Genomic DNA, 27,477 nt, shown 5'->3' with positions numbered 1-27,477 from the left:
AACACTGCAGAGGCACCGGGGGACCACTCAGGTTAGAGAGGACTCTGCTCCAAGACCTGTCAGGAGGAGCAGGGTCACCAATGACTTCAGATCAGGTTGCCCAGGGGTTGAACCAGACCTCACAAACCTGCAGGGACCCCACAGTCTTTCTGAGCTCCCTTTCAATGCTTGACAGTGATATTTTTTAACAATGTGGCATCACATTTCACTGCATCACTGTCCTCACAGCAAATTTTTTGTCAACATGGCACCTCCCCTGTTTACGTGCCCTTGGATTGCATGTCCCTACCCCATCAACTCCCCAAATGTATGACTAGAGCATGTTCCTAATGAGTGGTACCCACCCCCCTGCACCTCTTAGCCATGACCTTGTCCTCTCAGACCCATGCAAAGGCCTTGTAGTCATTACGTCTCTCAGCAGGGAAGCCCACAGGGCTTTGGTCACCACTGCAGCAGCTTCCTTGACCACCATCCCCAGCCAGGTCCCTTCCCTCCACATCCCCTCCTTAACTGCTTTTGCAGCCCACTGCTGTCCCCATACCAGAAGTGAAGGACCTGGAGCAGAAGTGTGATGGGGAACGACTGAGGGAACTGGGGGGGGGGGAAGTCTGGAGAAGGCTCAGGAGTTCCCTTATCGCTCCCTACAACTGCCTGGCAGGAAGATGAAGCCAGGAGGTGGCTGGTCTCTGCTCCCAAGGAACAAGGGATAGGACAAGAGGCAACAGCTCCAAGCCGTGCCAGGGTAAGCTTCGATTGGCTATTAGGGACAATTTCTTCCCCAAAGGGTGCTCAGGCATTGGAAGAGGCTGCCCAGGGTAGTGGTGGAGTCACTGTCCCTGGAAGTGTTCACACACCGTGTAGATGGGGCCCTCAGTGACATGGTTCAGTGGTGGCCTTGGCAGTGCTGGGAATGGTTGGACTTGATCTTGAAGGTCTCTTCCAACCTGGCAGACTCCATGACCCTACACCGAGAAGCGGCGAGAGCCCCTGACAACCCCAGCCCCGCAGCAAGGCTCTCACTCCCAGGGCGGCGGCTCCCAGCGCGGTTTCACCCCCGCCGCGTCACGGGACCGCTGCGTCGTGCGCCCCCATTGCATCAGCCGGCCGGAAGCCCAGCCCCACGCCGGCCGAGGGGAGGGGGCGGGGCTTTACCCGGAGCGATGGCCGCGCAGCCAATCGGGAGCTGGCGCACGGCGATGAGCTAGGAAGGGCGGGGCGGAGCGGACGCTGCGGAGGTGCCGGAGGTGTGGATCTAGAGGCTGCGGCAGCTGCAGAGGTACGGCCTGAGGGGAGGCGAGGGCGGAGGGACGTGTAAGCGCAAGCTCTGGGCAGGGAGGGCGGGCGGCAATGGGGCCGCGGCGGGCGGTGGACAGCGGCAGCGGGAGGGGAAGGGGGTGGTGCCACGGTCAATGCTGGGGTCTCCTCAGCCGGCGCCGGCGGGCGAATGCGCGTCTGCCGGATCTGGTTGGCTTCTCGCAGGGCTGCCGGGGCCCCGCTGCTTCTCGAGGGCACTTAAGACCAGATGGAGTCTGCTCTGAGGCCCTGCTGCGCCCGGCAGCCGCTGCTGCGCCGATTCATTCCTTCGCTCCTCGAGTCCTCGCTTCCCTCCTTCATGCAGCGCCTCGCTGGCCTTGGTACAATGAGGAATTGTTGTCCCTGTACCAGTGCAGGGTGGGGGGAGCTTGGCCCTTCAGGTGATCGCATTGCGCTCCATCAGCAGGGTACAGCTTCGTGTACGCTCCAGGCTGTACAGGAGGTGTCACCCGTCTCTGATGTGTGTGCGGCAATGTGGTTCCTCTCCGAGAAAGCGTCCAGGCACCTCTAGAGTGACCCTGCTTTGAGCAGGAGGGGTGGATGACATGATCATTTCCAAACTCAGCCCTTCCATAATCCTGTGATTTAATCACCTTGAATGATTTTAGGACTTGGCAATTCCCTGCTATGTCTTCAGCAGAGCAAACACAACCTCTTACTGAGTTCAGTATCCAGGTGAAATTGGTATTTTAAACCCACATGTTTTCAAAGAACAAGTAACTTGATGTAGAGCTCTAGAAATTGGGGAGGTTGGGGGAGAGGAAGTTTGCGATTGGGCATCACTATTTGGGGCAGGCTGATGGTTGAACTGAGGAGTCAGTGACAGTGCTTAACCAGTGTGGGGAGCCCTTTCAGGAGATGGAGGCAGTGATCCCAATGTTACTTCTTGAGCTGACAACATGTAAGAACCTTATTTGTTGTTCCGTCAGACTGCACCAAGGCCTTGCTACTTTCCCTTCTGCTTGCTTTGGACAACTATAACCTGCAGCTTCAATATGGAGACTACGTTAACAGCAAGCCAGATCCGGCAACAGTTTATTGACTTCTTCAAGAAAAACAATCACGTCTATGTGCACTCATCTTCTACAATCCCCCTGGATGACCCCACACTGCTTTTTGCCAATGCTGGTATGAACCAGGTAGGAGTCCCACTCTGGTACTGTGGTCCTTATAGACGTATCCTATATCAGTTGACACCTGTGAACCTGTTTTATGTGGAAGACTATTGTTTTCTCCATCTTCCTTCTGGTCACACAGAGGTGATTGGTGTGCCTGATGGAGCCCACTGTGCTCTTGCAAAACTGGCAAGAGTGTTGGAAGAGATTCCTGTGTCTGCTGGGATGACTGTGCAATAATGGGAGCACTGCCAGCCTCCCTTCTTTGGCTGTTTGTACCACAGCTAGTCCCGGCACAGATGCCTGACAGCAGTTTTAAAGAGTGGCTAAGGCTGGGCTGCTGAAAAAAATTACTTTCTTTTGTCTTTGTCAGCTGGGAATCTGTATACTTTCATTCCCGTTGGAGATCCTGCAGTTTGGTGGGCTCTAGGAACATGTGTGTATGTAGGAATGCTAAGCTCTAGGCAGTGCTGCAGTCTCCTCACAGGCAGGAGACAGCAGGCTTGTTTCTGAAAGCTGCCTTGGGTATATCCAGGGTAGTGGTAACATGACATAGATAACACTTACTGCCTTGCTGTTGCTTGCAGCATTTGAAAACAGGCTCTTGGTGGTTTTCTTGATTGCCCTTGTTTCTTTCCTTTCAGTTCAAACCCATTTTTCTCAACACTATTGACCCCTCACACCCACTTGCTAAACTGAACAGAGCCACCAACACTCAGAAGTGCATCCGAGCAGGGGGCAAGCACAACGACCTGGATGACGTTGGGAAAGATGTCTACCACCACACCTTCTTCGAGATGCTGGGGTCCTGGTCCTTTGGGGATTATTTCAAGGTAAAACAGGCTAGGTGCAACTCTGAATCTCTGAACTCAGCAATTGCCAAGAAGAAAGAGAATACCTTGTCACAGAGCGGTTCCTAAGGCACATATAGCTCCTTTGGAATTAATGAACTTGGAAGTTCTCCTGAACCTGCAGAATGTTTTGAGATTAATTACTTTGGGCTGCCAAAGCTGATTATATTAATATTGTGGTTTAGATCCAGCTGATAATTTTCAGCACCGGCAGCTGCTCGCTCACCGAGTTGGGTTGGGATGGGGAGGAGAATAGAAAGAATTTAAACCCCACTGGTTTAGATAACATCAGTTTAATAACTAAAGTATAATATAATACTACTAATAATAATGATAAGAGAAATTACAAGGGGTGAGAATATAAAACTTAACGGGAAAGGGAAAAACCCAAGAAACCCAAGTGATGCACAATGCAATTGCTCACCACCCACTGACCAATACCCAGCCCGACCTGAGCAGTGATCTGGCCTTCTGGGTGACTCCCTGCAGTTTATATACTGGGCATGATGTGTTGTGGTATGGATGTGCTAGCCCTTTTGGCTAGTCTGGGCCAGGTGTCCTCTCTGCTTCCTCCTGGCTTCCTGTGTCCGTCTTCACTGGCAGAGCATGAGACTGAAAAGTCTTTGATCAGGGTAAGTACTACTGAGCAACAACTAAAGCATGGGTGTGTTACCAGCATTGCTCTCAGACTGAAGCCCAGACACAGCACTGTGCCAGCTACTAGGAAGGAGAAAGACACCTGTTAGAGCTGAACACAGGACAATTAACTCTGCTAGTTTGGAGTCTTCAGGCAGAGGTTTTAGTGGCTGTCCTGGAGTTGTGGGGACTTGCACGTGCTGAATGACAGTGATGGACCTTCAGACAGGAATGATCATAAAATAACGGTGTCCTTTCCCAAGCTCCTTGATAATAGTGTTCAAATTCAGAAAGACAGTGTTGAGAATACAGAATAAGAGCAGAATTAAAAGGCTTTTGAGGGGGCAGTAAACATGCTGAAAGTTAACTGGTCTGCATCTGGAAAGCCACATGAGATGTTTTTCATGACCTATTCGCTCCATATATTAATTTGCTTCCTTCTTATGTCAGAAGTCTGAAAGTTTTTGGCTCTTCAGCTGCTGATACCTACAGTAGCCAGTACTCTGCATGTTGAAGAGAAACTCTTCTTGCATTCATTTGCTGACCTCATCTTTCCTTCTGCAGGAACTTGCTTGTAAACTGGCACTGGACCTTCTCACCAAGGAGTTTGGCATCCCTGTTGAAAGACTCTATGTTACTTACTTTGGTGGAAATGAGGCTGCAGGACTGCAGCCAGATCTGGAGTGCAAGCAGATCTGGTTGGATTTGGGGTAAGGCCTGAGGAAGGTGTGTGTTTTGATGAGCAATAGTCATTCAAAGGAAGATAGTATGTATTCTATGGCAGAGCACATGTAACAGGAAGTTTTAACAAAATGAAAACATCAGAAATGTTTGCAGGGTGGTGGTGCTGCAAAACAAAAGGGAAGTACTGGTATTAACTAGAAGATATCAAGAGTTTTCATTTCAAAATCTCTTCTGTAAGCTTAAGAGCATAAGAAGTGCCCACTGGGTCAGATCACAGCACACTGTGCTTTCTCTATGACACTTGAGAAGATGCTGTTTTTACAAGAGCAAGCATGCCTGACTGGTGTGCAGTCCGTTCACCTCCTCCCCTCCCAGCATCCAGTCATTGGACTGACTATGTTGGAAGGCTAGCCATATATTCCGCTTAGCTTCTGTTTGGGGCCCTGCTCCTTCAGAGTATTTCTGATCCTGTTTTTCTGAATCTGAGTCATAGTCTCCCATCCAGCCTTGTACGCTCAAAACTGAAAGAGTTCGACTGTTTTCTTTACTCTCTTCCTAAGGCAGCTGTTCCATCCTAACAACCCAGGAGCTCTCTCTCCAGCTGGGGCAAGTGTCAGGTGCCAATATTGACTTGATCCTCCTCAGCAGAAGTCATGAGAAATTAGTCCTCTTGGATTAGCCTCTCTCAAGACTCCTGACAGTTCATCTGCTCATCCAGGGAGTTAGTGAGCTGAGGTTTCTCTGGTATAGCTCTTAGTTTGGGAAATTCTTGCCTTGCTGTTAGTATATGTTTTTCAATAGGAGTTTCTTGCTACAGGCTGGCTGAAGGCAGGATTCTGCCTGGCAATATGAAGGATAACTTTTGGGAAATGGGAGACACAGGGCCCTGTGGCCCTTGCAGCGAGATCCACTATGACCGGATTGGGGATAGAGACGCTTCACACCTGGTAAATCAGGATGATCCCAATGTCCTGGAGATCTGGAACCTGGTGTTCATACAGTTCAATAGGTGAGCCAGACCTGCTTCCCTCCCCAGGCTGCTCCAGCTCGAATTCTGTATTCTTTTACCTTCCCCTGGCTTGCTTGCCATTCCCTTTTGTCCAGGACCTGTGCATTTTGTGATGCTCTGTGCCCTACTGTCCTGTGTAAAAGGGGCTGGTCACACTGGTTTTGGGGACAGACTGGAAGTATTTTCTTAGTTGTCTGCCGAGAGTTCAGTAGGGGATAAGTGCCATCCCGCTTGGGGTCTAAATTGTTATTGAGGGTCTTGTTAACTGTATTTTATCAAAGTTGTCCTTTGTGTGGCTTGTGCATGGGCTCACATCAGAAACTTGATGGCACAAAATCTTATGGAGGTGAGGATTTCCTCACAGGAATCCATGGAGATGGGGTTTCCTCTGCAGAGCCTCCATCCATCACAGCTCATCTTTCTTTCTGTGGCTGGGCAGGGAAGCTGATGGGGCACTGAAACCTCTTCCTAAGAAGAGTATTGATACTGGGATGGGACTGGAGAGGCTGGTCTCTGTACTGCAAAACAAGATGTCCAACTATGACACTGACCTTTTCCTTCCTTACTTTGAAGCCATCCAAAAGGTATGAACTGGAGGGGTTTGATTCTGGGCCTGATCCAGCTGCCTTCATTCTCTCAATCCCTGGGGAGATGCGTGGGGTGGTTGGGCAGGGTGATTATGTCTGGAGGTCTCTGCTTCCCCAGCTGTTGGGAGCCCCAGGGGCTTGTACTTTCCTGAGGATAGGAATGCAGGCTGACACAGTAATTGTTGCCTTGGGACATATTTGCTGTGGAAAATACAGGACAATGAGCAGTGCAGCTTTCCCAAGTGTTTCTGTGAACTGTCCTGGTGTGCAGTCCTAGGCCCTCTCCCAAGGAGATGCTCTGCAGTCCCATATGGCCAAGTGCCATCTTTGTGCCATGTGGTAGAGCATGTGATGCTGCTTACCCAGAATCAGAGTTTGTCCTTCAGTTACCCACCTGGAACATGCTGACCTGTAATAAATCCCTTTAGAGAGGAGGTTTCTGCCATAAACCGTGACAGTTTGCTGTAAAACATGACTTGCAGGGCCAAGTTCCTTGGCTAGGCAGGTTATGCCAGGACTCTGGTCCTAGCCAGTGTGCACAACAGATGATTTCCTTGCACTCTGTTCCTCTCCCACTCTCTTGTGTCCTGGACTCTTAATGTTGAGATAAATTAGCTTTGCTTCCCTCTGGTGTTGCAGACTCTGGAAGTGCAGGCTGTGGCACCATGCAGAGTCTCACAGCTCTCGCTTCACTTTCCAGGGGGAGCATGCCTCCTCTGTGGCCATGGGCAGTGGAATGGTGGGTGGCTTCTGAGGCACTTCCCTGTTGTTCGGCCATGTTGCTGGTCCCCACCATCCTGAATTGTGCCCTTTGCCCACCACCTTCTCCTCTCTGCACAGGGCACAGGTGCCAGGCCCTACATGGGTCAAGTTGGTGCTGAAGATGCTGATGGAATAGACATGGCCTACCGTGTGCTGGCTGACCATGCACGGACCATCACGCTGGCCCTTTCTGATGGGGGCAGACCTGACAACACTGGCAGAGGGTAAGAAGGGAGCTGCTGCGATGCTGCCACCCCCATTCTGTTCAGCATGGCTTCCTCAAGGGCACTGGGATCTCCAGGATGTCTTTGAGTTCATCATTGAAGCAGTGGATAGCAGCGTGTGCGCTCAGTATATTTGAAGCTTCAACCCCTGTAGTAAGGTCTGCTCAAAAGGGCAAGACACACAGGTCTGAGGGTTCTTGTGCTTCCCAGTCCTGCTGTGTCAGCCCTAGGAAGGGTCACTGGACAGACAGGCACAAAACCCTGCTCGGTGCAGTGCTGCTGTCAAAAAAACAATGAAGTTTGAGCCAGGGGGCTGTGCTGTGTTGCTGCTGGACTCACAGGACTCACTCTTAAGCACACAGTCTGGGTGATGGAGCTGGAGCCTGGCACCTCACCTCTGGCTTGCTGCTGCTGTAAGCAGCTGCTTGAGAGAAAATGTGGTAAGGGAATCCTGTGCTTTTGGTCCTGGGAAGGGGTGCTGATAGGTGGATGCTGGTGGATCTTCTAGAACAACTCAGAGGTGTAATATGTGCATGAGGGACTCTGCTGTCTCCTAGGTACGTGCTGAGGCGGATTCTCCGACGGGCTGTGCGCTACTCCCATGAGAAGCTCAATGCCCCCAAGGGTTTCTTTGCTACGCTGGTTGATGTGGTGGTGCAGTCACTGGTAAGTCCTTCCCCCACTCCACTGTATGTCCTGAAGACTTCCTCTGCTAAGACGTGCAGATCTCCATGTTGAAGGATTAATGCTGTTGAGTCCACAGGGAGATGCCTTTCCTGAGCTGAAGAAAGACCCAGATACGGTGAAGGATATTATCAATGAAGAAGAGGATCAGTTCCTGAAAACACTCAGCAGAGGGCGTCGTATCCTGGACAGGAAGATCCAGAGCCTGGGAGACAGTAAAATCATCCCTGGTAAGGCTGTGGCTTGTGTCTGGGTGCAACAAAAAGTATTTATTATGTGTGACAAAGTTCAGGCTCAGTTTGGTTGGGAATTGAGAGATGGTGGAAGGTGTCAAAAGCCCATCTCTCAGAGCTGGGCCCCCCATCTCTCTTCTGGCCTCTGTTCACTTCCTCGGGTTTCTTAGCTGCCCAGACACACAACATGATAGTGTAATCTCTGTGCTGTCAGAGAGGAGCCTTTTAGATGTTCACCAGAGGTTTTTGCTGTCCTACCATGGTGCATAGCCAGGGAAAGGAGCAGTGTCTTGTGGAACAGGGGTGCTGACTGCTCTGCTTTTTCTCTGAAGGTGATACTGCCTGGCTGCTGTATGACACCTATGGCTTTCCTGCGGATCTCACTGGGCTGATTGCAGAGGAGAAGGGCCTTGTTGTGGACATGGAGGGCTTTGAAGAAGAGAGGAAAAATGCACAGGTAGATAGCAACTCCAGGGGGAGCTGGTCTCTGGATGGGCAGGGAGGATATCATTCCTTAGTCTGTGGTAATGAGTCTGCTCCTTTCTTACCAGCTCTGCTCACACCTTGTCTGTCCCAGTGCCCTGGAGGAAAGACCAGGGCACAGCACCACAATTGTTGTGGGACATGTCTTTTCCATGAGGAAAAGAGGCTGATTTTACTCACTGTGAGGCCCAGGGCCTCAAACTCAGCATTCAAACAGAGACAGCAAGAGTGCTCGGAGCACCTCCCCACTGTCTGTTCTGGATTGGTAATTTTGGGACTTCCCTGTCGGAGGAGATGTGTCTAGGCAGGCCTGTAGCTTAGGTGCCTCTCCTAATATGTTTTCTGCAGCAGCAGGGAGTGGCATTGGCCAGCTGGCTGGGTACTTGACTTGCCCTTGTTGGGCTCAGGCCTGCTTTGTCTGCATGCTGGTAGCACTAGAATAGCCTGCTGTGAAGCCAGAAGACAGGAACACTCCAACTGCTGGCACATGGAGCAAAGTGAATGCCCCATCCCTGGCAGTGTTCAAGGCCAGGTTGGACGGGGCTTGGAGCAACCTGGTCTAGTGGAAGGTGTCCCTGCCCATGGCAGGGGTTTGGAACTGGATGAGCTTTGAGGTCTCTTCCAACCCACACCAGTCTGGGATTCTATGAAGTACTAAACAGAGGAGCTGTCAGGGATACAAGTGAGATGTGGTGTGCATGGGCCAGTGCTGAGGTATTTTTTCTCACTTTGGTGCTTGTCATTTGCAGCTCAAATCCCAGGGCAAGGGTGCTGGAGGCGAGGACCTCCTCATGCTGGACATCTATGCCATCGAAGAGCTAAGGGCCCGAGGGCTCGAGGTGACTGACGACTCGCCAAAATACAGCTATGCTTCAGATCCCAGTGGTACCTATGGTATGAAAAAAACCTTCCCAGAATCATCCTCACCTGCCAAACCTTTCCTGGCACGTACCTCAACAGGATTCCCCTCTGGGCTCACTTTTCCCAGGATATGGAGATGGGAGTGGAAGCATGTGCAGGTGAATAGCCTGCTTGTTACTAGTCGAGCAAGGAAGGAGAGGGACAGGCTGTTCAAGGGCTGCTGTACTGTTCAGATCTGTTGTTGCCAACTTGAGGTGATTCCTGTTCCCTGCAGCTTTGTGTCTCCACGCCCCGATGTTCATGTTTCTCAGCTGCTCATTTGCCATTGTTCAGGAGACTGCAGTGTCTCCTGGGTCCGCTAGAGGATCCTTGGCTCACTTGCTCTGGCTTTTCCTGCTAAATCTTCCATTGGGTGGAAATTCAGGAGGCCCCCGACTTGTGTGCTGCTGACTTTTACTGCATAAGTGTGGAAGGAGGTGACAGTCCCTGCCTTGGAGACCGCTGAATGAAATTCCCTCTTATGCAGCTAACCATTGCCCTAGTTCTTTCTCATGCAAATGTGGTAGCTGCCATGAGCTCCTGCAATAGGTGGGAGGTGTTGCTATGAAATTCTGCTTCTGTGTAGTGTCTACAAGGTTTTCCTACTTTACTTATGCTGCCTTTTGTCCTGGTGACAGATTTCGAGAGCCTTGTGGCCACAGTGAAAGCCATCCGCAGGGAGAAGATGTTTGTGGAGGAGGTATCCACTGGCCAGGAGTGTGGGATAGTGCTGGACAAGACCTGCTTCTACGCCGAGCAAGGCGGGCAGATCTATGACGAGGGCTACATGGTCAAGGATGACAACAGCAGGGAGGATGTGAGTGGGCCTGAGAGCCTTCAACTAGAGTTGGTCTGACCTGGGGCCTGGGCAGAGGAGAATGGGCAAGGCAAGCTCCAGCAATGCCCTGTCCGTGGCAGATGTCAAGTATTGCACAGGTTTCCTTTCCAGGGGTTCAGCGTGGCACAGATGTGCTGGAATTTGTTCCCCTTGCTTCTTGGGGATCTTCACTCTGTGCTGCAGCATTAGGCTGTTGCCAGAACCTGGCCTGTGGTGGTGGTGCTGGAATTGCTGTGCAGGACAGTGCTTTCCAGCTGTGATGGGGAGCTGAGGTAGGGAGCTCTTTCAGCTCTGCTGTGCCCCATAACTGTACCCCATAACCGTGCCCCATAACCATGCCCTATCTTCATTCACTTCTCTGCTTTGTGACCCTATGTGCTGTGACTGGGGGGAACTCAGCTTTTTCCTATTGCACACAGCAGTCTGATCTCAGCTGAGGCCTGTCCAGTTGCAGCTCAGACCTCTGGCTGGACTGTGCGTCCCTCTCTGCTTACAAGGTGCCTTTCACTCTTTGTACAGAAAACGGAATTCACAGTAAAGAACGTGCAGGTCCGAGGAGGTTATGTGCTTCACATAGGAACTCTATATGGAAACTTGAAAGTAGGAGATCAGGTCCACCTGTCTATTGATGAGGTGAGTTAAGACATGGTGTAACACATGGGCTCATCTCTTTTTTCACTGGATTTTGTCCCTTTCCTTCTCATTGGTGGTGCTCTGGGGGCCTGGTGTTTCAGCCTGCTCTCCCTGCAGCACAAGGTGTAGGCAAGCAGTGTGGCCTTGTTTGGCTGTCTCTTGCTTGGCTTTCTCCTACCACAAGGCAAATAATGCCTTGGAGCCAAACAGCTTAGAGCCACACTCACTGGGTTTTGCTGAGCAGCAGCAGAAACACATTTTGGATCAGGACTGGGATGTAGAATGTGTATGGTCCCCACTGCATTTTGGATGACAGTGGAGAGCCTGAGCTGCCTCCCTCACTCCAGACACTGCTCCCATGGGCTCAGCCTGCTGAGTGCATGGTGGGTTGAGCCTAGTCTGCAGAATGCATTTCCCCTCCCTCTAGAGGCAGCGTCTTTGGAGCAAGAGGGAAGTCTTCCATCTTTCAGTGCTTCTTCCTGCCGAGGAGCAGAGATCAGTGTCTGTGACCTGGTCTGTCCTTGGCCTCTCTCCAGACAGGCCCAACAAGGGGACTGCTAAGGAAGAGCCATGCACAAATTTGGGGGGGGAACATCCTGCTCCCTTAGCTGAGGCTCTAAGGCAGCAAGTGTGATAAGTTCCTCTGGTTTCAAGCCAGTTTAGGTTTCTCTTGGAACAGGACATTGACCTCCACTTCTGCTGCTAGAGGTGATGTTGGCTTCAGAGTGCAGGATCCCATCTAACAGTGGCTTTCTCCATCAGACGAGGCGGAGGCCAGTCATGAGCAACCACACGGCCACCCACATCCTCAACTTCGCCCTGCGCTCCGTGCTGGGGGAGGCTGACCAGAGAGGGTCGCTGGTTGCACCAGACAGGCTGCGGTTTGACTTCACAGCCAAGGGAGCCTTGTCCACCCAGGACATCAAGAAAGTTGAAGGGATTGCCAACCAGATGATTGAGGAGGCAAAGGTGGGTACAGCTGCGAGGTTGGATATGCTCAGGAAAAGTCCACCTTTTGGATGATCTGGGATACTGGGAGGTCATCCCAGCAGGAGTCTTCTGAACTGCCAGTGCAGTACTGCGCACAGATTGGCATCACCTCAGAGGATCCTGAGTGGGAAAACTCCATGTGGATTTGTAGCAAGCCCTCTGTAGGGTCGGAATATTTCCATGCCTGTGCTAGTGTTGCGTTTAGCTACAGGAAGTTTGGCAGAGTAGTTTTGCAGGGGTGGCTTGATTTAGTGTACACGCGGCCACCCCATGATGTGTCCTCAGTGGTAAGAGCATTGCTTTGTGTGGTGCCAGAGGAGATGCTGGAGGACTTTGTGCTCCACTCAGGAGTCTGTGCTTAGAAAGCATTAGAATGTACATGGGGAGTCTGAGCTGGCAATGCTATTAGGAATTCTGAAGATGAGGCATCTCTCCAGTGACTTTGGGGTTCCCTGCAGCTCAACAAACAACAGCTCAGGTAAGGCACAGAAGGTCCCTTTTAAGCTCTTTTGGAGGAAGTCAGGATTCCCTGGGCCCTCAGTCACAACTGACAAGACTGGCTCTTACCTGCACCCCTTTCCTGTCCTCTGCAGACAGTGTACGCCCAGGACTGCCCTCTTGCAGCAGCCAAAGCTATCCAAGGACTGCGGGCAGTTTTTGATGAGACCTACCCTGACCCTGTCCGTGTGGTCTCAATTGGCATCCCTGTGGAGGAGCTGCTGGCTGACCCCTCTGGCCCCGCAGGCTCCATCACTTCAGTAGAGTTCTGCGGGGGCACGTGAGTATCTGGAGAGGCCAGGGAAGGTGGCAGGGTGGCTGGAAAGGCATCCGTGTGGAGCCCGAGCTCTGCTGGAAGTGCTGTGTCTGCTGGCCACACCCAGGGCAGAGCTGGAGGTGGTGGTGATCATGATGTGCCTTTGCATTCCATGTTTAAAGTCAGTCTTTGTAGGCCGGAAAAATCTCTGCCTGTGTGCTGTTGCTGCCCACATGCACAGTCTCTGACAGTGCAGAAACAAAGCCTTTGCCACCTTTGCCTTGCTTATTTGCTTTTAGCAGCTAGGTTGGGGTTTTGGCCTGTCCCCATGCTTGCTTCCTGTCCCCATGCTTGCTTCCTGTCCCCATGCTTGCTTCCTGTCCCCATGCTTGCTTCCTGTCCCTGGCACGTTGGTTTTCTTGCTTCCATGCCGATTGCTGCTGAGGTGAGAGGTGGACTTCTAACTCTCTCTTATTGTGAGTCTTTCTGGGTTCTTTCCAAAGGCACTTGCAGAACTCCAGCCACACTGGCCCTTTTGTGATTGTTTCAGAAGAAGCAATTGCTAAAGGCATCCGGAGGATAGTTGCAGTCACTGGGGGCGAAGCTCGGAAGGTGAGAGGAGGCAGGAGAGATCCTCTGGAAAATCCCACATATTAACCGTGTGCCAAGGTTCCTTTTGTTCGAATTTGTGCAATATCCCTGGTGGGATACTCATTGCAAGGGTTCATGGGGGAGATGGCTTTCTCTTTATGGAGGAACTTAGCATTCCTTCTGGCAAAGAAGAATCCGGGGGCCTGTTTGCCAGCATCACACCCTGGTTCTGGTCACAAGCTGCCTGCTTTGGCTCTGCTGCTTCCTGAAGAGTTACTGACCTCCATCTGAGGGCTGCATCATTCCTTGCCCCTTCTCATGGGGTTGGCAAAAGCCCAGCCTGCTACATCTCCCTGCCTGACTTAACTGGGATTCTATTCTGTTAGGCCCTCAAGAAAGTCGACAGCCTCAGGAAGCTGCTATCAGCCCTGGAGGCCAAGGTGAAGGTCCAGACAGCTCCCAACAAGGATGTGCAGAAGGAGATCGTGGATCTCAGTGAGGTGAGGATAGTACCTGTGGTCTGCCTCCCCAAAGTGAGTGGCACCTTGATGACCAGCACTGGGTGGTGTTAATAAGGCCCAAGTTCAGCTTCCTGCTCCTGTCCACACCACCCTGTGTTCTGCAGGTGCTGCAGCCAGCACCTCATGCCTGAGGCTGGAAGAGGAGGGGAGCTTACTGGGCTCTGCCAGCTGAGGCACTTGAGGTTCATGAGTGTGGTGCAGCATCTCTTATCATGGTCACTGATACCTTTAACCCTCTCCACAACTCCTGTTTTGCAGACACTGGCCACCGCTGTCATACCACAGTGGCAGAAAGATGAACTGAGGGAGGCTGTTAAAGCACTGAAGAAAGTTATGGATGACCTGGACCGAGCAAGCAAAGCTGACATCCAGAAACGAGTGAGCCCTGATGGGAATAAAGGACAGTGCAGGCGGGCTGCAGACGGCTCCTTTGGGAGCTCCACCTGTGTCTAGTGTGGAAGGGAACCAAGCTGTGGGAATGTTCCTCACGCATTTCAGCCTTCCAGCTTATCCCAGAGCGTGGCTGCTCCATGCGTGTTTCCTGGGTTGAAATGCATGCTAGTCTTGATATCTGGGGTGCTTCTGCCCTAGCAGTGCCCTAGGGGGTAGGCTTTCTCCTGGATCCCAGCGGATTTTCCTGGAGGAGGGCTCAGACACAGCACTGCTGCTGCCTGGCAGGCCACACACCCTGCCTCCCAGCATGAAGCTGCTCCAGCCTGGGCTGTGGTGTGTTTGGGCACCTTGGGAGCCTCTGTACTTTCAGGGAAGTTACACCTTCACCCGAGTGGTTCTTGTGTGCATACACCATGTGTGTACTCCAGCATCTGACTGCTGTTGTCCTCAGGTGCTGGAAAAGACCAAGCAAGTCATTGAGAGTCACCCTAACCAGCCACTGGTCATCATGGAAATGGAAAATGGAGCCTCAGCAAAGGTAGGGGAGGGTCTAATCACTCCTCAATGACCTTCCTCGTGCCTGGGGAGCAGTTGGGTGGTCTCTGCTCCCTGGGGGGAGTGGTGCTGTGTTACAGAGCTGGCACTCTTGCTACCTGCCAGCCCTGAGCAGTGACAAGAGGGAAGTTACACAGGGGCTGGGGCATGGGGGACTCTTGGCCACTAGCTGAGTTTCCATACCTCATGGTGGTCAGGGACCCCAATAGAAACAGCACCGTGCCCTTGCTCATCCAGCAGCCCTTACAACACTAACAGGAGGGCTTAAGGAACATTCAGCAGAAGCTCTGCCAAGCCACAAATGTCCTGCTGGATGTGGCTGTTACACATCAGCTGTGGGAGTGGTGTCCTAGGCTGAACATGTGCTCTCACCTCCTGGGCACTGCCTGCTGCAGCAGAGCTCCAGTTCTTTCCAGCCAGGGCTGAAATTGCTCCTTCTGTCCTCCGTGCTGAATGGGCTGATGGTGCCCTGAGGTTGGACTACTCTGATTTTCATGCCCTATTTAAACTTCCACTCCAGGACTCTTGGAGCTGATACTGCTTCGAGAAGCCTGCTTGCTCTCTGTAGCCATTCCCATCTCCATGGTGCCAGTGCATCATTCTCCCTGGCAGAAGGGTATGTCCCATGGATGGTGGTGCTGTGAGCCCCAGCTAGAGCAGCATGGCTTTGCCTCTGGAGGGCCCACCCTTGAAGCTCAGTGCAGCATCATATCTGTGCTAGCTCTTCCTGGGATGGATAATGGGATGCGTGGGCCCCCCTGAGCTCTGTAGTGTGCCTGCTGTGCTGACAAACCCTTGTAGCTTCTTCACACTGCATTTGAGTTCTCCAGACCCGCTGCAGAGCAGCTGCTCTCTCCTCTGGGAGCCACTTTCCAGGGCACAGTGTTTTTCCCTCCAGCCTTGGCACTAATTCTGCCAGCTCCCAGATAACTGAAGCTGCGAAAATAAAAACAGTTCCTCGCAGTAGTGAGGGGACACAAGCCCTGGCTGTGTCCTGTGCCCTGGCTTCTGCCCAGCACAGATGTGAGGGTCTCTTGTGTTGGAGAAAAGGCACCCTGCAGGACACCGCTGGCTGGTTAAATGCAAGTCCAGAGGCCTGAGGTATCCACAGAGGCTGGAGCCAGGTTGGGAGTGCAGAGAAGGTGCGCTGTAGGGATTGTGAGTCAGAGGAGGCCATGGAGATGCTGCGAGGGCTGGAGCAGCTCTGCTCTGGAGACAGGCTGAGAGAGCTGGGCTGGTTCAGCCTGGAGAAGAGAAGGCTCCTTAAGGGGAGACCTTAGAGCAGCCCCAGTGCCTAAAGGGGCTACAAGAAACCTGGAGAGGGGCTTTGGACAAGGGCCTGTAGGGACAGGACAAGGGGGAATGGCTTTAATCTGACAGAGAGGAGATGGAGATGAGATCTTAGGCAGAAGTTCTTCCTTGTGAGAGTGCTGAGAGCCTGACACAGGTTGCCCAGAGAAGCTGTGGCTGCCCCATCCCTGGCAGTGTTCAAGGCCAGGTTGGACGGGGCTTGGAGCAACCTGGTCTAGTGGAAGGTGTCCCTGCCTGTGGCTGGGGGCTGGAAGTGGGTGAGTTTTAAGGTCCCTTCCAACCCAAACCAGTCTGGGATTCTGTGATTTTTGTCCTACAGGCCCTGAATGAATCTCTGAAGCTCTTCAAGACTTACTCCCCCCAGACTGCCACCATGCTCTTCACTGTAGATAATGAAGCTGGCAGAATCACCTGCCTCTGTCAAGTGCCCCAGGTAATGCCGAGACACTGCCTCTGCCTTCCCTGTTCCTCAGTGGAGGATCCACAGCCTCCAGGGTGTCACTGTCTAATGCTACACAGCCAAAACTCCTGGGTTTGGCAACAGCCACAACCCTTGGGCTTTGTTTTTTTTTTACCAGGCTGCAGAAGAGGGGGAGGTGCAATCTGGGAAGGGGAAGAGCCATGCCTAATGTGGTTGTGGGCATGGCAAAGCTTTTAGGGGCTGTGGAGCTGGAAGAGCCTTGCCCTGTTGCATCATGCTCACAGATGCCCTTCCCTCACTGCTGGCAGAGTTAAAGTTGAACTCCCTTCATTTTTCTTTCTCTTTTCCTGCACAGGAGACTGCAAATAAGGGCTTGAAGGCCAGCCAGTGGGTGCAGGAGGTGTCGGGCCTGATGGACGGCAAAGGTGGCGGAAAGGACGTCTCGGCGCAGGCCACGGGCAAGAACGTGGGGTGCCTGCGGGAAGCCCTGCAGCTCGCCACGGACTTCGCCAGGCTTCGGCTGGGCAAGGAGAAGAACTGAGGAGAGAGCAGGCCTCCCGGGCCTCGCTCAACGCCCTGCGCCCTCACCCTGCCCGCCCCCTGCCTGCTGCTCCCCGCGTTTCCTCCCAATAAACGCTACGTGCCCGAGGGCTGCCGTCTTCCGTCTGCTTTTGGGGGCGGAGCGGGCCGGGCTCCTCCTTTTCCTGCTGCTGCTCGCGTTCACCGCTGATCATGCCGGTGGATCACCGCCGCCTGTGCGGGCCAGAGGAGTCGCATGCGCCGGCGCTGTGGGCTGCGGTCTGCGGGGTGGCTGTAGCGGCGGAGGATGGTGAAGAGGAAGGTGGGGATGAATCCCCGCGGGACCCCTGGACTGTGCGGCGCCTGTTCGCCCGGGCCGCGGTGCTGAGCCAGGCCGACGGCTCGGCGTACGTGGAGCTGAGTGGCGGCACAAAGATTCTCTGCGCCGCATGGGGCCCGAGGGAGGCGCCCGAGCCCCCCACGGCGGCGGCGGCGGCGGCGGCTCTGAGAATGGGGCGGCTGCAGTGCGACTTCCGACGGGCGCCGTTCGCGAGCCGCGGGGCTCGGCGCCGGCCGGGCTCGACGGCGGAGCGGGAAGCGGAGCGGGACTTGGCGGCGGCGCTGCGTACTGCGCTGGAGCCTACGTTGCAGCTCGAACGGTACCCGCGGACCCGGCTGTTGGTCAGCGTGCTGCTCCTGCAGGACGAAGGCTCCGTGCTGGCCGCCGCCATCAGCGCCGGGGCGCTGGCGCTGGCCGACTCCGGGGTGCAGATGTACGACCTGGCCGTGGGCTGCGCCCTGTGCCGAGGGCCCGATCTCTCCGCGGCCTGGGTGCTGCAGCCCGGGGAGGCCGAGGAGCGGCGGGCTGCGGTCCGGCTCACCGTGGCCCTGCTGCCGGCCCTCAACCAGGTATCGGCCGTGCAGGGCGCCGGCAGCGGCAGCACGCCCGAGGACTGGGCAGAGGCGCTGTGCTTCGGCCTAGATGCCTGCTACCGCTTCTACCCGGTGCTGCGGCAAAGCCTGCTGCAGGCCACCTGCCGCCGCCGCGGCCGCCGCCGCCGCCGCTGTGCCACCGCTGCCAGCACTGCCTGAGCGCCCGGGGGGCCCGCCCTGGGGATGGGGCTGTCGACCGGAGCCCATCCAAGCTGCCCTCGGGATTGCCAGAGATCTCTGGTGCCTGTCTGATCCATACCTCATGCTGCCAGAGACACCCTGAGCCGGCCCTTGAGCAGCCCGAGACCCCTCAGAGCTTCCCACACAGCCACAGGCTCAAGAAACCTGCCCAAGGACACTGGAGCTTGTTGCAGGAGAACCAACACAACTGGTTCTGCAGGACACAAACAGCCCCACACGCTGCTGGAGACCCCCAAAACCAGCCTTTGTGCTGCCCCACGCTGCCAGGCCCTGCCTGACACCTCACCTGCACCACAGGACCCTGCAATCATCCCGGAGCGGTCCCAGGACCATGTCTGAGACCTTCCACCATGACCATCCACACAAGCAGGGTGCAGGCAGCATGGGGCAGGAGCCATGTGGTGGCACAGACTGCACATCCCTTGGACCTCCTGCAGCGCTTCGGGGTGGCAAAGATGTGTTTTGTTGGGTTCTTTTTAGAATAAATAAGTTTGTTCATATAGGAGTCTTCTGCCTGCATGGCTCTGCTGAGGCCTCTGCCAGCGTGGGCAGAGGAAGGATGCACTTGTGACCGGCTGCCAGGCTTTGGTATTACCCCTCTCTGCTCCCAGTGTCCTTCCTCAAGGGGTGTTTGGGGCACTGCTTTGGGGTCTGGTTATTCCTGGGAATGCGTGGCTGCACTGGGCTGGTGGGGAATGTGCTGGTTTCCATTGAGAAACAGGCAGAACTGTGCTCCTCCTGCCTCTGGGATAAGCTGGGAGAAGGCAGCATCCCAGAGAGCCTCCGGAGCCAAGAGCGGTGTCAGGCAGCACCCCAGATTGAGTACAAAAAGCCACACGTGGTTCAGACAGTTAAAAACTTAATGGGAGTCGAGTAACCAGAGAAAAGAAGTAATAAATTCTTTTTTTTAACACAATACACTCTTACCAGAGCAAATCAGAAACACAGAACAAGTTCCTACCAGCGAGGAAAGGGTGACCTAGGAATGGGGAACACCAGACCGAGATGGGGAAGGTGGGGAGGGGATGGACTGTAACTTCCTTGGGTGCAGGCAAGGAGCTCTGGCAAACCTGCTCCTGCTGACTACAAATGTGACCTGTGGCCAAGAGCCATGTGAAAGCAGGGGCAATAGGGGAGCAGCTGGGTTTGTGTTGCCCCACTGCTGGTGTTGGAGTTGGGCTCAGCACCAGCCTAAAATTCCACAAAAGCCCCTTGAGTGGTCTGCAGGTGATCCCTTTTTCCTCTATGCCATGGTGGGATGCAGTGGCTCCTTCCTGGGCTGTACCTGTGCCTGCGGAACCATTTCCTGGTGTGGATCTGGAGGATGGGCTTGCCTTGGTGGGCAGGCTGGATGGGACCTGTGCCATAAAGGTTGAGACCCCTGGGGTGCTTTCTCTGCACCTCACAGCACCCTGTGGGTGAGGAGATGCTGGCAGGCAAAGCAGCCAGGATTTGGGCTGCTCCTTTGGGATAAGGTCCACTTCTTTTGCTCCTCCCTTCCCGCCCGGGCCATGTCTTATCCCTAGGTCTGAAAATAGGAGGAAAAGAAAACCCAAGCACACTTGAACACAAAGACTCCTCTGGCCACTGCTGGGAGACAGAGCTGCTGGTGGCAGGGCACAGCTGTGCTCAGAGCAGGCATCTCCCCAGCGCGTGTGGCATGAGCTGGAAGCCTCAAAAGAAATGGGAACACAAGATGGAAAGGGCTGGCCAGGCAGGGAGGCCTCGGCATCCCAGTGTGCCTACTGGCTCCCCTCGTGGTCCAACGTGGTTTTTTACCTGCAAGGAGAAATGCAGACCGTGGCTGCCCTTTGATGTGTGCCAGCAGCGGGATCAACACCCCTGCACCCAGCAGGGGGATGCGAGTATGGGAGCAGCTGCTTGGACGAAAGGGATTTGTACTCCAAAGGGGGGTTTTGCAGCCACTGCTGCTGCAGTAACACACACTGAGGGGGTTGCTGCAGGGGGCTTGGGCTGTCCTGGAGACACGAGTGGTTGCATCCTGGCACAGTCAGGACAGCTTGGGGGAGCCTGATGAAGCATCAACTCTGCACCAGGTATTCCCCACCAGGGCACAGGCTGCTAGCAAGCAGGGATGAATTTTAGGAGAGTAGAGAGCCCAGTGCAGGACAAGGCCCGTAGGGACAGGACAAGGGGGAATGGATTTAACCTGACAGACGGGAGATTGAGATGAGATCTTAGGCAGAAGTTCTTCCCTGTGAGGGTGGTGAGGCCATGGCAGAGGTTGCCCAGAGAAGCTGTGGCTGCCCCATTCCTGGCAGTGTTCAAGGCCAGGTTGGACAGGGCTTGGAGCAACCTGGTCTAGTGGAAGGTGTCCCTGCCCGTGGCAGGGGTTGGAACTGGATGAGCTTATGGTCCTTTCCAACCCAAACCAGGCTGTGACCTGTCCCCGCTCTCACCATCTCCTCTGTGTCTGTGCTCTCCTTGGTGCTGTGGATGTTGCACAGGTCGCTGTGCCCATCTGCTCCCCTCCCCTCCTGTCCCTGTGACAGCTCTTCCACTGGGGATAGTGACTCTGGCCCTATGTCTAACCTCTTCCTCTCGCTCTCCTTGGACCCTGCAAGAACAGAGACAGCAGAAACTAGGGGTACCCGTGCAAACATCCACCCTGTCCTCATACGGTCCCCTTGCGCCAAGGGGCTGGACCCTGACCTGCCAGCCTGGGGAAAGGGGAGGGCACTGGGAATGTGCCAGATGGGTGCCAGAGGGTCTGTGGCCTGTCCCCTCACCTGCCAGCTGCTCTCTCCTCTGGTCCATGCGATCCAGGCTCTCTAGCAGACTGTCCACCTGTGCCTTGATCTGGCTCAGCTCCCCCTTGATGGAATGCAGCTCTTCAGCCCGCACTGCAGGGAGAGGAGCTGTTAGGATCCCACCTGGTTCTGCAGCCCACCTGGAGCCAGGGGACACAACCCTCAGCAGCCACCTCTGGAGCATCCTTCTCTCCAGAGCATCCTCCCCACCCAGCATCCCTGGGGAACATCCTTGCAACAGCCCCATCCCTGCAGAACAGAGACAGGTCCAGAGGACAGCCACCAGCTCAGGGCAGTCCAGCCTGTGTCTGCTGGAGCTGAGGACTCACAGGGTGTCGTGGTTTAAGCCCTGTCGGCAAGTCAGCCAAGCAGTTTCTACTCCCCCCCCACCCCGAGGGATAGGGAGGAGAATCAAAAGAATGTAACTTCCACGGGTTGAGATAAGAGCAGTCCAGTAACTAAGGTATAACACAAATCACTACTGCTGCCACCAATAATAATAATGATAAGGGAAATAACAAGGGAAGAGAATACAACACCTCACCACCTGCTGACCGATAACTCCCTCCCACCCCGCAGTGAACCAGCCCTTCTTGGTTACTCCCAGTTACATCCTGGGCATGACGTGCTGTGGTATGGAATACCTCTTTGGCTAGTTTGGGTCAGGTGTCCTGTCCCTGCTTCCTCCTGGCTTCCCCTCCTCCCTGCCAGAGCATGAGACTCACAAAGTCCTTGGTCAGAGTAAACATTCTGACCAGCAACTGAAAACATTGGTGTTATCAGCACTGTTCCCAGGCCGAAAGTCAAAACCACAGCACTGCGCCAGCTACTAAGAAGGAGAAAAAATGACTGCTGCTGCTCAACCCAGGACACAGGGTCAGCACCGAGTGGGACCTCTGGGCACCAGCACTGCTCTAATGCACTGAAACGTGGGTGCTGAGCCTCCTCTTCCTCCCAGTCCCATCACACTCACGCTTTGTCCGTTCCACTGTTGAGCTGGTGCTTCTCCTGGCCCTGGGCTGTGGACTTGGGCTGCTTTTGCCTCCTGTTCCCATGTGAGTTCGTCTGGTCTTGACTGGGATGCGGGTAATAAGGGGAGGAATCTTCTGGTACTTGTACACCCTGCAAGGGCACAAGAGTACAGTGGCATGAGCACAACCTTGAAGGGGCAGCAGCAGCCCTTACCAGCCAAGAAAGCATCTCTCAGGGGCCCTCTGTGGTGAAGAACCCCTAACCTGGGCATTGCCCACCCCACACACTGCTCCTGCCCCATGTGTTCACTTCCCAAAGCCCCCAGCCTAGGGATAAACACCACCAAGCCTCATGAAAGCAGGGTGATGGATGCCCATTGACGAAACGACGCGTGCTCAGCACATCCTGATCCTGGATGCTCACCGATATGGGAAGTCATCCCTGTAGAGATCGTAATCCAGGTCGCAGTTACTGCTGCAGGAGAGGGAGAGGAGAACGAAAGTCACCTGCTCTGCAGGGCCATGGATGCTGTGGAGCAGTCACTTCTAATAGGGGCACCCACCCACCTCCATCCGCATCCCTAGGGAGCATCCTGGAGGGTACCACGCAAGCTGCAGCACACCCCGGGGACTCCTGGCTGTGCCCTGGAGGGGTTTGCCCTGGAGACAAACCAGGGTGTTTGTGGGGATGGAGGGAGCCCCCCGAGGCAGAACCAGAAGGCTCTGCTCTCAGGAAGCTGCATTCTGAGCCCCCTCATGTTCCATTTCATGGTCCCTGGCTCTGTGTGCTGCTGGCTTGCTGGGCTCCAGATTAAGAAGGGATCTGTCAAGGGAGTGCCTCCAATGCGAGCAGCTGACGTGCCGGTAATAAATCATGCACCGTGGACCAGGAGCAGGGCGGAGCAGGAGGAAAGTTGCTGAAGCTCATTTTACTGCTTCAGCTCTCCCAGAGTCACAGGGAGCGTGGGATTAAGCCAAACCCAAGAGGAGACAAAGCCGTGCTCAGAGCATTGCTGGGATGAGGAGCTTTCCCCAGCCATGGTGCTGGGAATGGGGGGACCAGTGTAAGGTCCCCCAGGGCTTCAGGTTTTGCTGCAGATGAGTTTGCCACCGTTGGACTCATGTTGGAGCTCAGGGAGGGCTGGAGGTCTGCTGAGGAGGGCTAATGGGCAAATTGGGCTGCCTTGCCTGGGACCAAGGCTTGCCCAGCACAGGAGGCAGCTCAGAGCCCATCACAGAGCAAAGGCACCCCGAGCCCTGCTGCCACACTGCCTCATTCAGCAATAGTCTGCACAGAAAGCAGCCCACAAGCACCAGTCCTCCCATAAGGATGAGCTAGCAACCCTAGGGGGCAAAGATCTGTCCCTGATGCCTGCTCCTGGGGTTATTTTGGGAGCTTTTTGTCCAGTCTTGCTGCCTCCCAACTTCCCGTTGCTGCAATGGGGATGCTGAATCCTTCACATCCCTCCGTCAACTCGAGGAGGAAGGTCACAACCTGCCTTGGGGAAGAGGGAAATGCACAGGTGGGAGGATCCCAATGCATGCACAGGGCATGGGAAAGTGCCAGCTGTGGATGACTTTCTGGCAAAGAATGGCCATGTACCCAGATCAGCAAGTGCCTACGTGGAGTTCGACATGAACCAAGGGACAACAAAAGGTGAAGGAGGATGGGAGCGAGGCACTGGGAGTAAGAATCCCAGCAAGATGAGAAGGAGCTGGAATTTACTGAGTTGATAAATTGAGGACTGTTGGAAAACTTTGACGGTCAGGTTCTCACACCTGTGCTTAACCAATTATATGTTAGTTGTTAAGGGCCTCACAGATACGTATCCAATCACAATGGGCCAAGTTAGTGTAAACAATGTAAGAAATAGTATATGAAGAGTTAGTTTTCTATAATAAATGGCTTTGTCTGATCACATTGATCTCCGACTGAGTCCATTCCGCGACAGCCAGCTTCAATGGCTGCTGCTGCCCAGAGCCTGTGTGGAAAGGCACGGGGTTGCCACAGCCACCCCCTGCCATGGGAGTACTGGTGGCACTACAAGAGACCAGGTCTTGGGGTCCAGCACCCAGCTAGGGTCACAGCAAGGGTTCTTCCTGGCTGAGCTCTTGGCTCAAAGCATTCACTGAAAAGAGCCAAAGCAGTGGCTGCTGTGCTCTGGGGTGGAGGGGACCATCGGTCCCTGCCATGCCCATTCTGTATCCCTGTGGCACCATGGCAACAGACAGAGCAACTAGTTCAATCAGGGCTTCACAAAAATCTCTAATGAGACAGATGGGTCCCTCCCCTCCTTGCCACGCGCCTGCCAAGCCAGGGAGCTGGAAGCCCACAGGAATGGGGACCTTGTCTGCTACCACCACCATCATCTACTGCCACCACCAGGGCCACCGCCACCACTGTGTGCCTCTGCAGGGGTGTCTGTCCCCTGAGGAACAGCACTGAAAGGCCAGAACTACACCAGCATCAACAGTTGTAATGTGTGGAGACCATGAGTGCTTCTCCTGGCACCTTCAGATGGGGAAGAGGGACCTCTATACCCCATGGGCAACACATGCTGAGTGGCAACCAGCAAGGTCTTCAGCCACCACCAGTGCGTCCAGGCCACATCAGGATGGGGCAGGGACATCCTGCAGGCCCATGTCCACCACCACATACAGGCTGGGTTTGGAGTGATGGAGAGCAGGGAAGGAAGAGGAGCAGGATGGGACAGACCCCAGACCGAGCACTCACTCGTATAGGCTGCTGCCATGCTGCCGCTTCTGTCCCAGCCTGGCCTGGCTCGGGTTGGGCTCCCTGGCCATGTCCAGATCTGAGGAAAGACAAAGGAGCAGGATGACCAGTGGGAAGAAAAAGGATGTCAACACCCTACCCCACACTGGCTTCATGAGGTACACTCCTTTCCCAGCGGGAGATGTCCCACTCCAGATCACGGACCACTATGTGCAGTTCTGGTGTCCTCAGCGTAAGAAGGACATGGAGCTTTTGGAGCAGGTCCAGAGGAGGCCACGAGGATGAGCAGGAGCAGGAGCACTTCCCATATGGAGATAGGCTGAGAAACCTGGGGCTGTTCAGCCTGGAGAAGAGTAGGCTGGAAGAGACCTCATAGCAGCCTTCCAGCATCTGAAGAGGGCCTACAAGGATGCCGGAGAGGGACTCTTCATCAGGGACTCTAGAGATAGGACAAGTGGGAATGGGATTAAACTGAAACAGGGAAGATTAAGGTTAGATTTTAGGCAGAAGTTCTTCCCTGTGAGGGTGCTGAGGCCCTGGCGCAGGTTGCCCAGAGAAGCTGCGGCTGCCCCATCCCTGGCAGTGTTCAAGGCCAGGTTGGACGGGGCTTGGAGCAACCTGGTCTAGTGGAAGGTGTCCCTGCCCGTGGCAGGGGTTGGAACTGGCTGAGCTTTAAGGTCCCTTCCAACACAAACCAGGCTGGGATTCTGTGATTTGCAGGATGAGCTAGAAGCTGTCAGCTCTTTCTAGATTTAAGTTTTTGTGAAGGATAGGAGTGGCTCAGGGTTGTGTCAGGACATGGAGCAGCTCTGGCTGTCCCTGCAGCAGCCCTTTCCCATTTGTGCCCCATCCCCAGGAGCCTGCACTCATCACAGCTCCAATCAAGTGGCAGAAAACACTGACGATGATGAGGGTAATTAAATCCCAGAGACATTTCCCACCACCACCATGGTGAATCCGCCTTTCCTATTGCTCTTGCTGAGTGGCTGGGCCATGTTTCAGGGAGCCCCAGGATGCTGGTGAGCTCTGCCCACCATGGATGGGTGCCAAGGATGGAGGGAGCCCAGCACCCAGCTGCATCCCACTCCCAAAGACTGCCAGGACATGTATGATGCTGAGACGTAGATGGAGATGTCTCCAGACATGCACATCACACCTCCCCAGTGATGCTCTTCACCCCTTCTCTGGGATTTCACAGCCAGCATCCACATAAGCTGCATCACGGAGGTTTAGACTGGATGTTAGGAACAGTTTCTCCCCAAAGAATGTTCAGGCATTGGAACAGGCTGCCCAGGGCAGTGGTGGAGTCACCATCCCTGGAAGTGTTCACACACCGTGTAGATGAGGCCCTCAGTGACATGGTTCAGTGGTGGACTTGGCAGTGCTGGAGAACGGTTGGCCTTCATGATCTTGATGGTCTTTTCCAACCTGGCTGATTCTATGATAAAAGCCAGCTTTAATCTATTTTCTGAGTATACATTTGAGAGCCACCTCAAGCAATGCTTTGCTAACATCTCCATATACTTAATTATTTGAGGGGCTCAAAAACCTCTCTGTCCTCTGGGGTATAAGACAGTGGGTGAGATGCTGAGGGCTCCTGCTTGCACGCTCCCCCTTGGCCATGGTAAGTGTGAGGGCACCACTGACACTGCAGATGCCACTGCACCAGGAACCCCAAGCTGAAGCTTCCCGAGTCCTCTGGGAACACACCAGCTCATCAGAGAGCTCTAGGCTGCCCCAGGAGCATGCACACTGGCCACAGGTCCTGTCAAGCCCCGCATCCGTTGGAGCAAAATCCCTCCATCCCTGTTGAGGAGGGTTTCTGAGCTGTAGGAAGCTGGCACTTGTGTGCTTTCCAGGCTGTCAGCTTGTGTGATGAGGTCTGGGGGCTAGCTCTGCTCTGGGGTGAGCTGGGGAAGGTGCTCCATTCACCCTGTAATGCTGGCACCCATTTCTGTCCCCAGCACCCCAGGGAGCAAAGCTCACCACTGGTGACCTCCCTCTCTACAGCCCATCGCATCCATCCAGCAGAACCCCCGGCTTCCTTCCCTGCCAGTGCAACAGAGAGCTCAGCACCCCAGCCAGGGGCCCCAGGGACACTGTCACAGGCCACCTGCACCGAGGGCACTATCCTGCTGGGGCAGGGGACCTGGGACAACAGGACTTTGTCACCCCAGGGGCATGGGCCTGGATCTGGGCTCCTTTCACTGTAGTGGCAGAGGGGCATCCTGCTACTGGGAGGATATCCCTGTCCTGGGAGGGAATGGTGTTGGGGTCATCCCGGCACTGGGAGGACATCCGTATCCTGGGAGTAATGGCATGGGGAGGACCAAGCATGCCAGTACCGGGAGGATATCCCAGCCCTGGGAAGGTACTGGTATCTGGGTGGGGGTGCTCGGTACCGGGAGGACGCGCGTGTCCGAGGGAAGGGACCCAGGCACCGGGGATGGCCCTGCCCGGAGGAGGGCTGTGGGCTGTGGGGACGAACGTGCAGCAGGAGGTTGGCTGCGGCGCAACACCCCTGCCCCGGGCTGGGCTGCCGGTGCCGGGCGAGCATACCAGTGCCGGAGGATGCCTCGGGAAGGGGTGTGTGAATACAGCCGGTGCCGGGGGTGTCACCCGGCGGAGGAAATACAGGGCCAGCTCCGGATCGGTACTCACATCTCCAGCCCGCGTCCCCACTGCCGAAGAGCGTCATCCCCCTGCGGCACCGGCACCGGCACCGAACCCGGCACCGGCACCGGCACCGGACTGAGCGCGCCGCCACTGAGCGGGCCCTACCACCTCCGGGGGCGGGCAGGGGAGCGCGGGCCACACCACCGCGACACGCCGGGGTAGGAGGAAAGGGGAGGGGATCGC

General features: G+C 54.8%; 3 protein-coding genes across 4 annotated transcripts; 2 read left to right on the top strand and 1 right to left on the bottom strand.

Moving 5' to 3' along the window:
* Nucleotides 1–1,220: 1,220 nt before the first annotated feature.
* Nucleotides 1,221–17,136, top strand: AARS1 (alanyl-tRNA synthetase 1). Of its 2 annotated transcripts, none has more exons than XM_080638011.1 (21): nt 1,221–1,276; nt 2,244–2,453; nt 3,074–3,262; nt 4,481–4,626; nt 5,418–5,609; nt 6,049–6,193; nt 7,037–7,182; nt 7,740–7,848; nt 7,946–8,096; nt 8,432–8,556; nt 9,332–9,476; nt 10,121–10,299; nt 10,840–10,953; nt 11,716–11,922; nt 12,537–12,721; nt 13,201–13,309; nt 13,675–13,788; nt 14,068–14,187; nt 14,654–14,740; nt 16,388–16,501; nt 16,845–17,136. In XM_080638011.1, exons 2-21 carry the CDS (start codon nt 2,310–2,312, stop codon nt 17,028–17,030), a joined length of 2,907 nt encoding a protein of 968 aa, XP_080494137.1. In that variant the 5' UTR covers nt 1,221–1,276; nt 2,244–2,309; the 3' UTR covers nt 17,031–17,136. The 2 variants fall into 2 exon arrangements, with proteins under 2 accessions (XP_080494137.1, XP_080494138.1); XM_080638012.1 differs by lacking the exon at nt 1,221–1,276 and adding an exon at nt 1,291–1,311.
* EXOSC6 (exosome component 6) lies at nt 17,128–18,642 on the top strand. The gene has a single exon (XM_080638015.1). The coding sequence runs from the start codon at nt 17,222–17,224 to the stop codon at nt 18,098–18,100; it is 879 nt and encodes a 292-aa protein (XP_080494141.1). The 5' UTR covers nt 17,128–17,221; the 3' UTR covers nt 18,101–18,642.
* A 1,022-nt stretch (nt 18,643–19,664) lies between these two features.
* On the bottom strand, nt 19,665–27,316 carry LOC308232295 (RNA-binding Raly-like protein; the record flags this gene model as incomplete). Its single annotated transcript, XM_080638370.1, has 8 exons — nt 19,665–19,670; nt 19,889–19,921; nt 20,563–20,720; nt 20,893–21,006; nt 21,887–22,035; nt 22,309–22,359; nt 24,619–24,697; nt 27,280–27,316. 8 exons carry the CDS (start codon nt 27,314–27,316, stop codon nt 19,665–19,667), a joined length of 627 nt encoding a protein of 208 aa, XP_080494496.1.
* Between the last annotated feature and the right edge of the window lie 161 nt (nt 27,317–27,477).

The sequence above is a fragment of the Psittacula echo genome (assembly GCF_963264785.1).
Source record: "Psittacula echo genome assembly, chromosome: Z".
Taxonomy (NCBI): domain Eukaryota; kingdom Metazoa; phylum Chordata; class Aves; order Psittaciformes; family Psittacidae; genus Psittacula; species Psittacula echo.
Note: the sequence above shows the minus strand (reverse complement) of the source record. Positions and strands in the feature narration are given on the sequence as shown.

Coding starts and splice junctions, on each gene's coding strand:
- EXOSC6 (XM_080638015.1), top strand. CDS start 17,222: ATGCCGGTGGATCACCGCCGCCTGTGCGGGCCAGAGGAGTCGCATGCG.
- AARS1 (XM_080638011.1), top strand. CDS start 2,310: ATGGAGACTACGTTAACAGCAAGCCAGATCCGGCAACAGTTTATTGAC. Junction 7,849..7,945: donor ATGTGGTGGTGCAGTCACTG/GTAAGTCCTTCC, acceptor TTGAGTCCACAG/GGAGATGCCTTTCCTGAGCT. Junction 8,557..9,331: donor AAGAGAGGAAAAATGCACAG/GTAGATAGCAAC, acceptor TGTCATTTGCAG/CTCAAATCCCAGGGCAAGGG.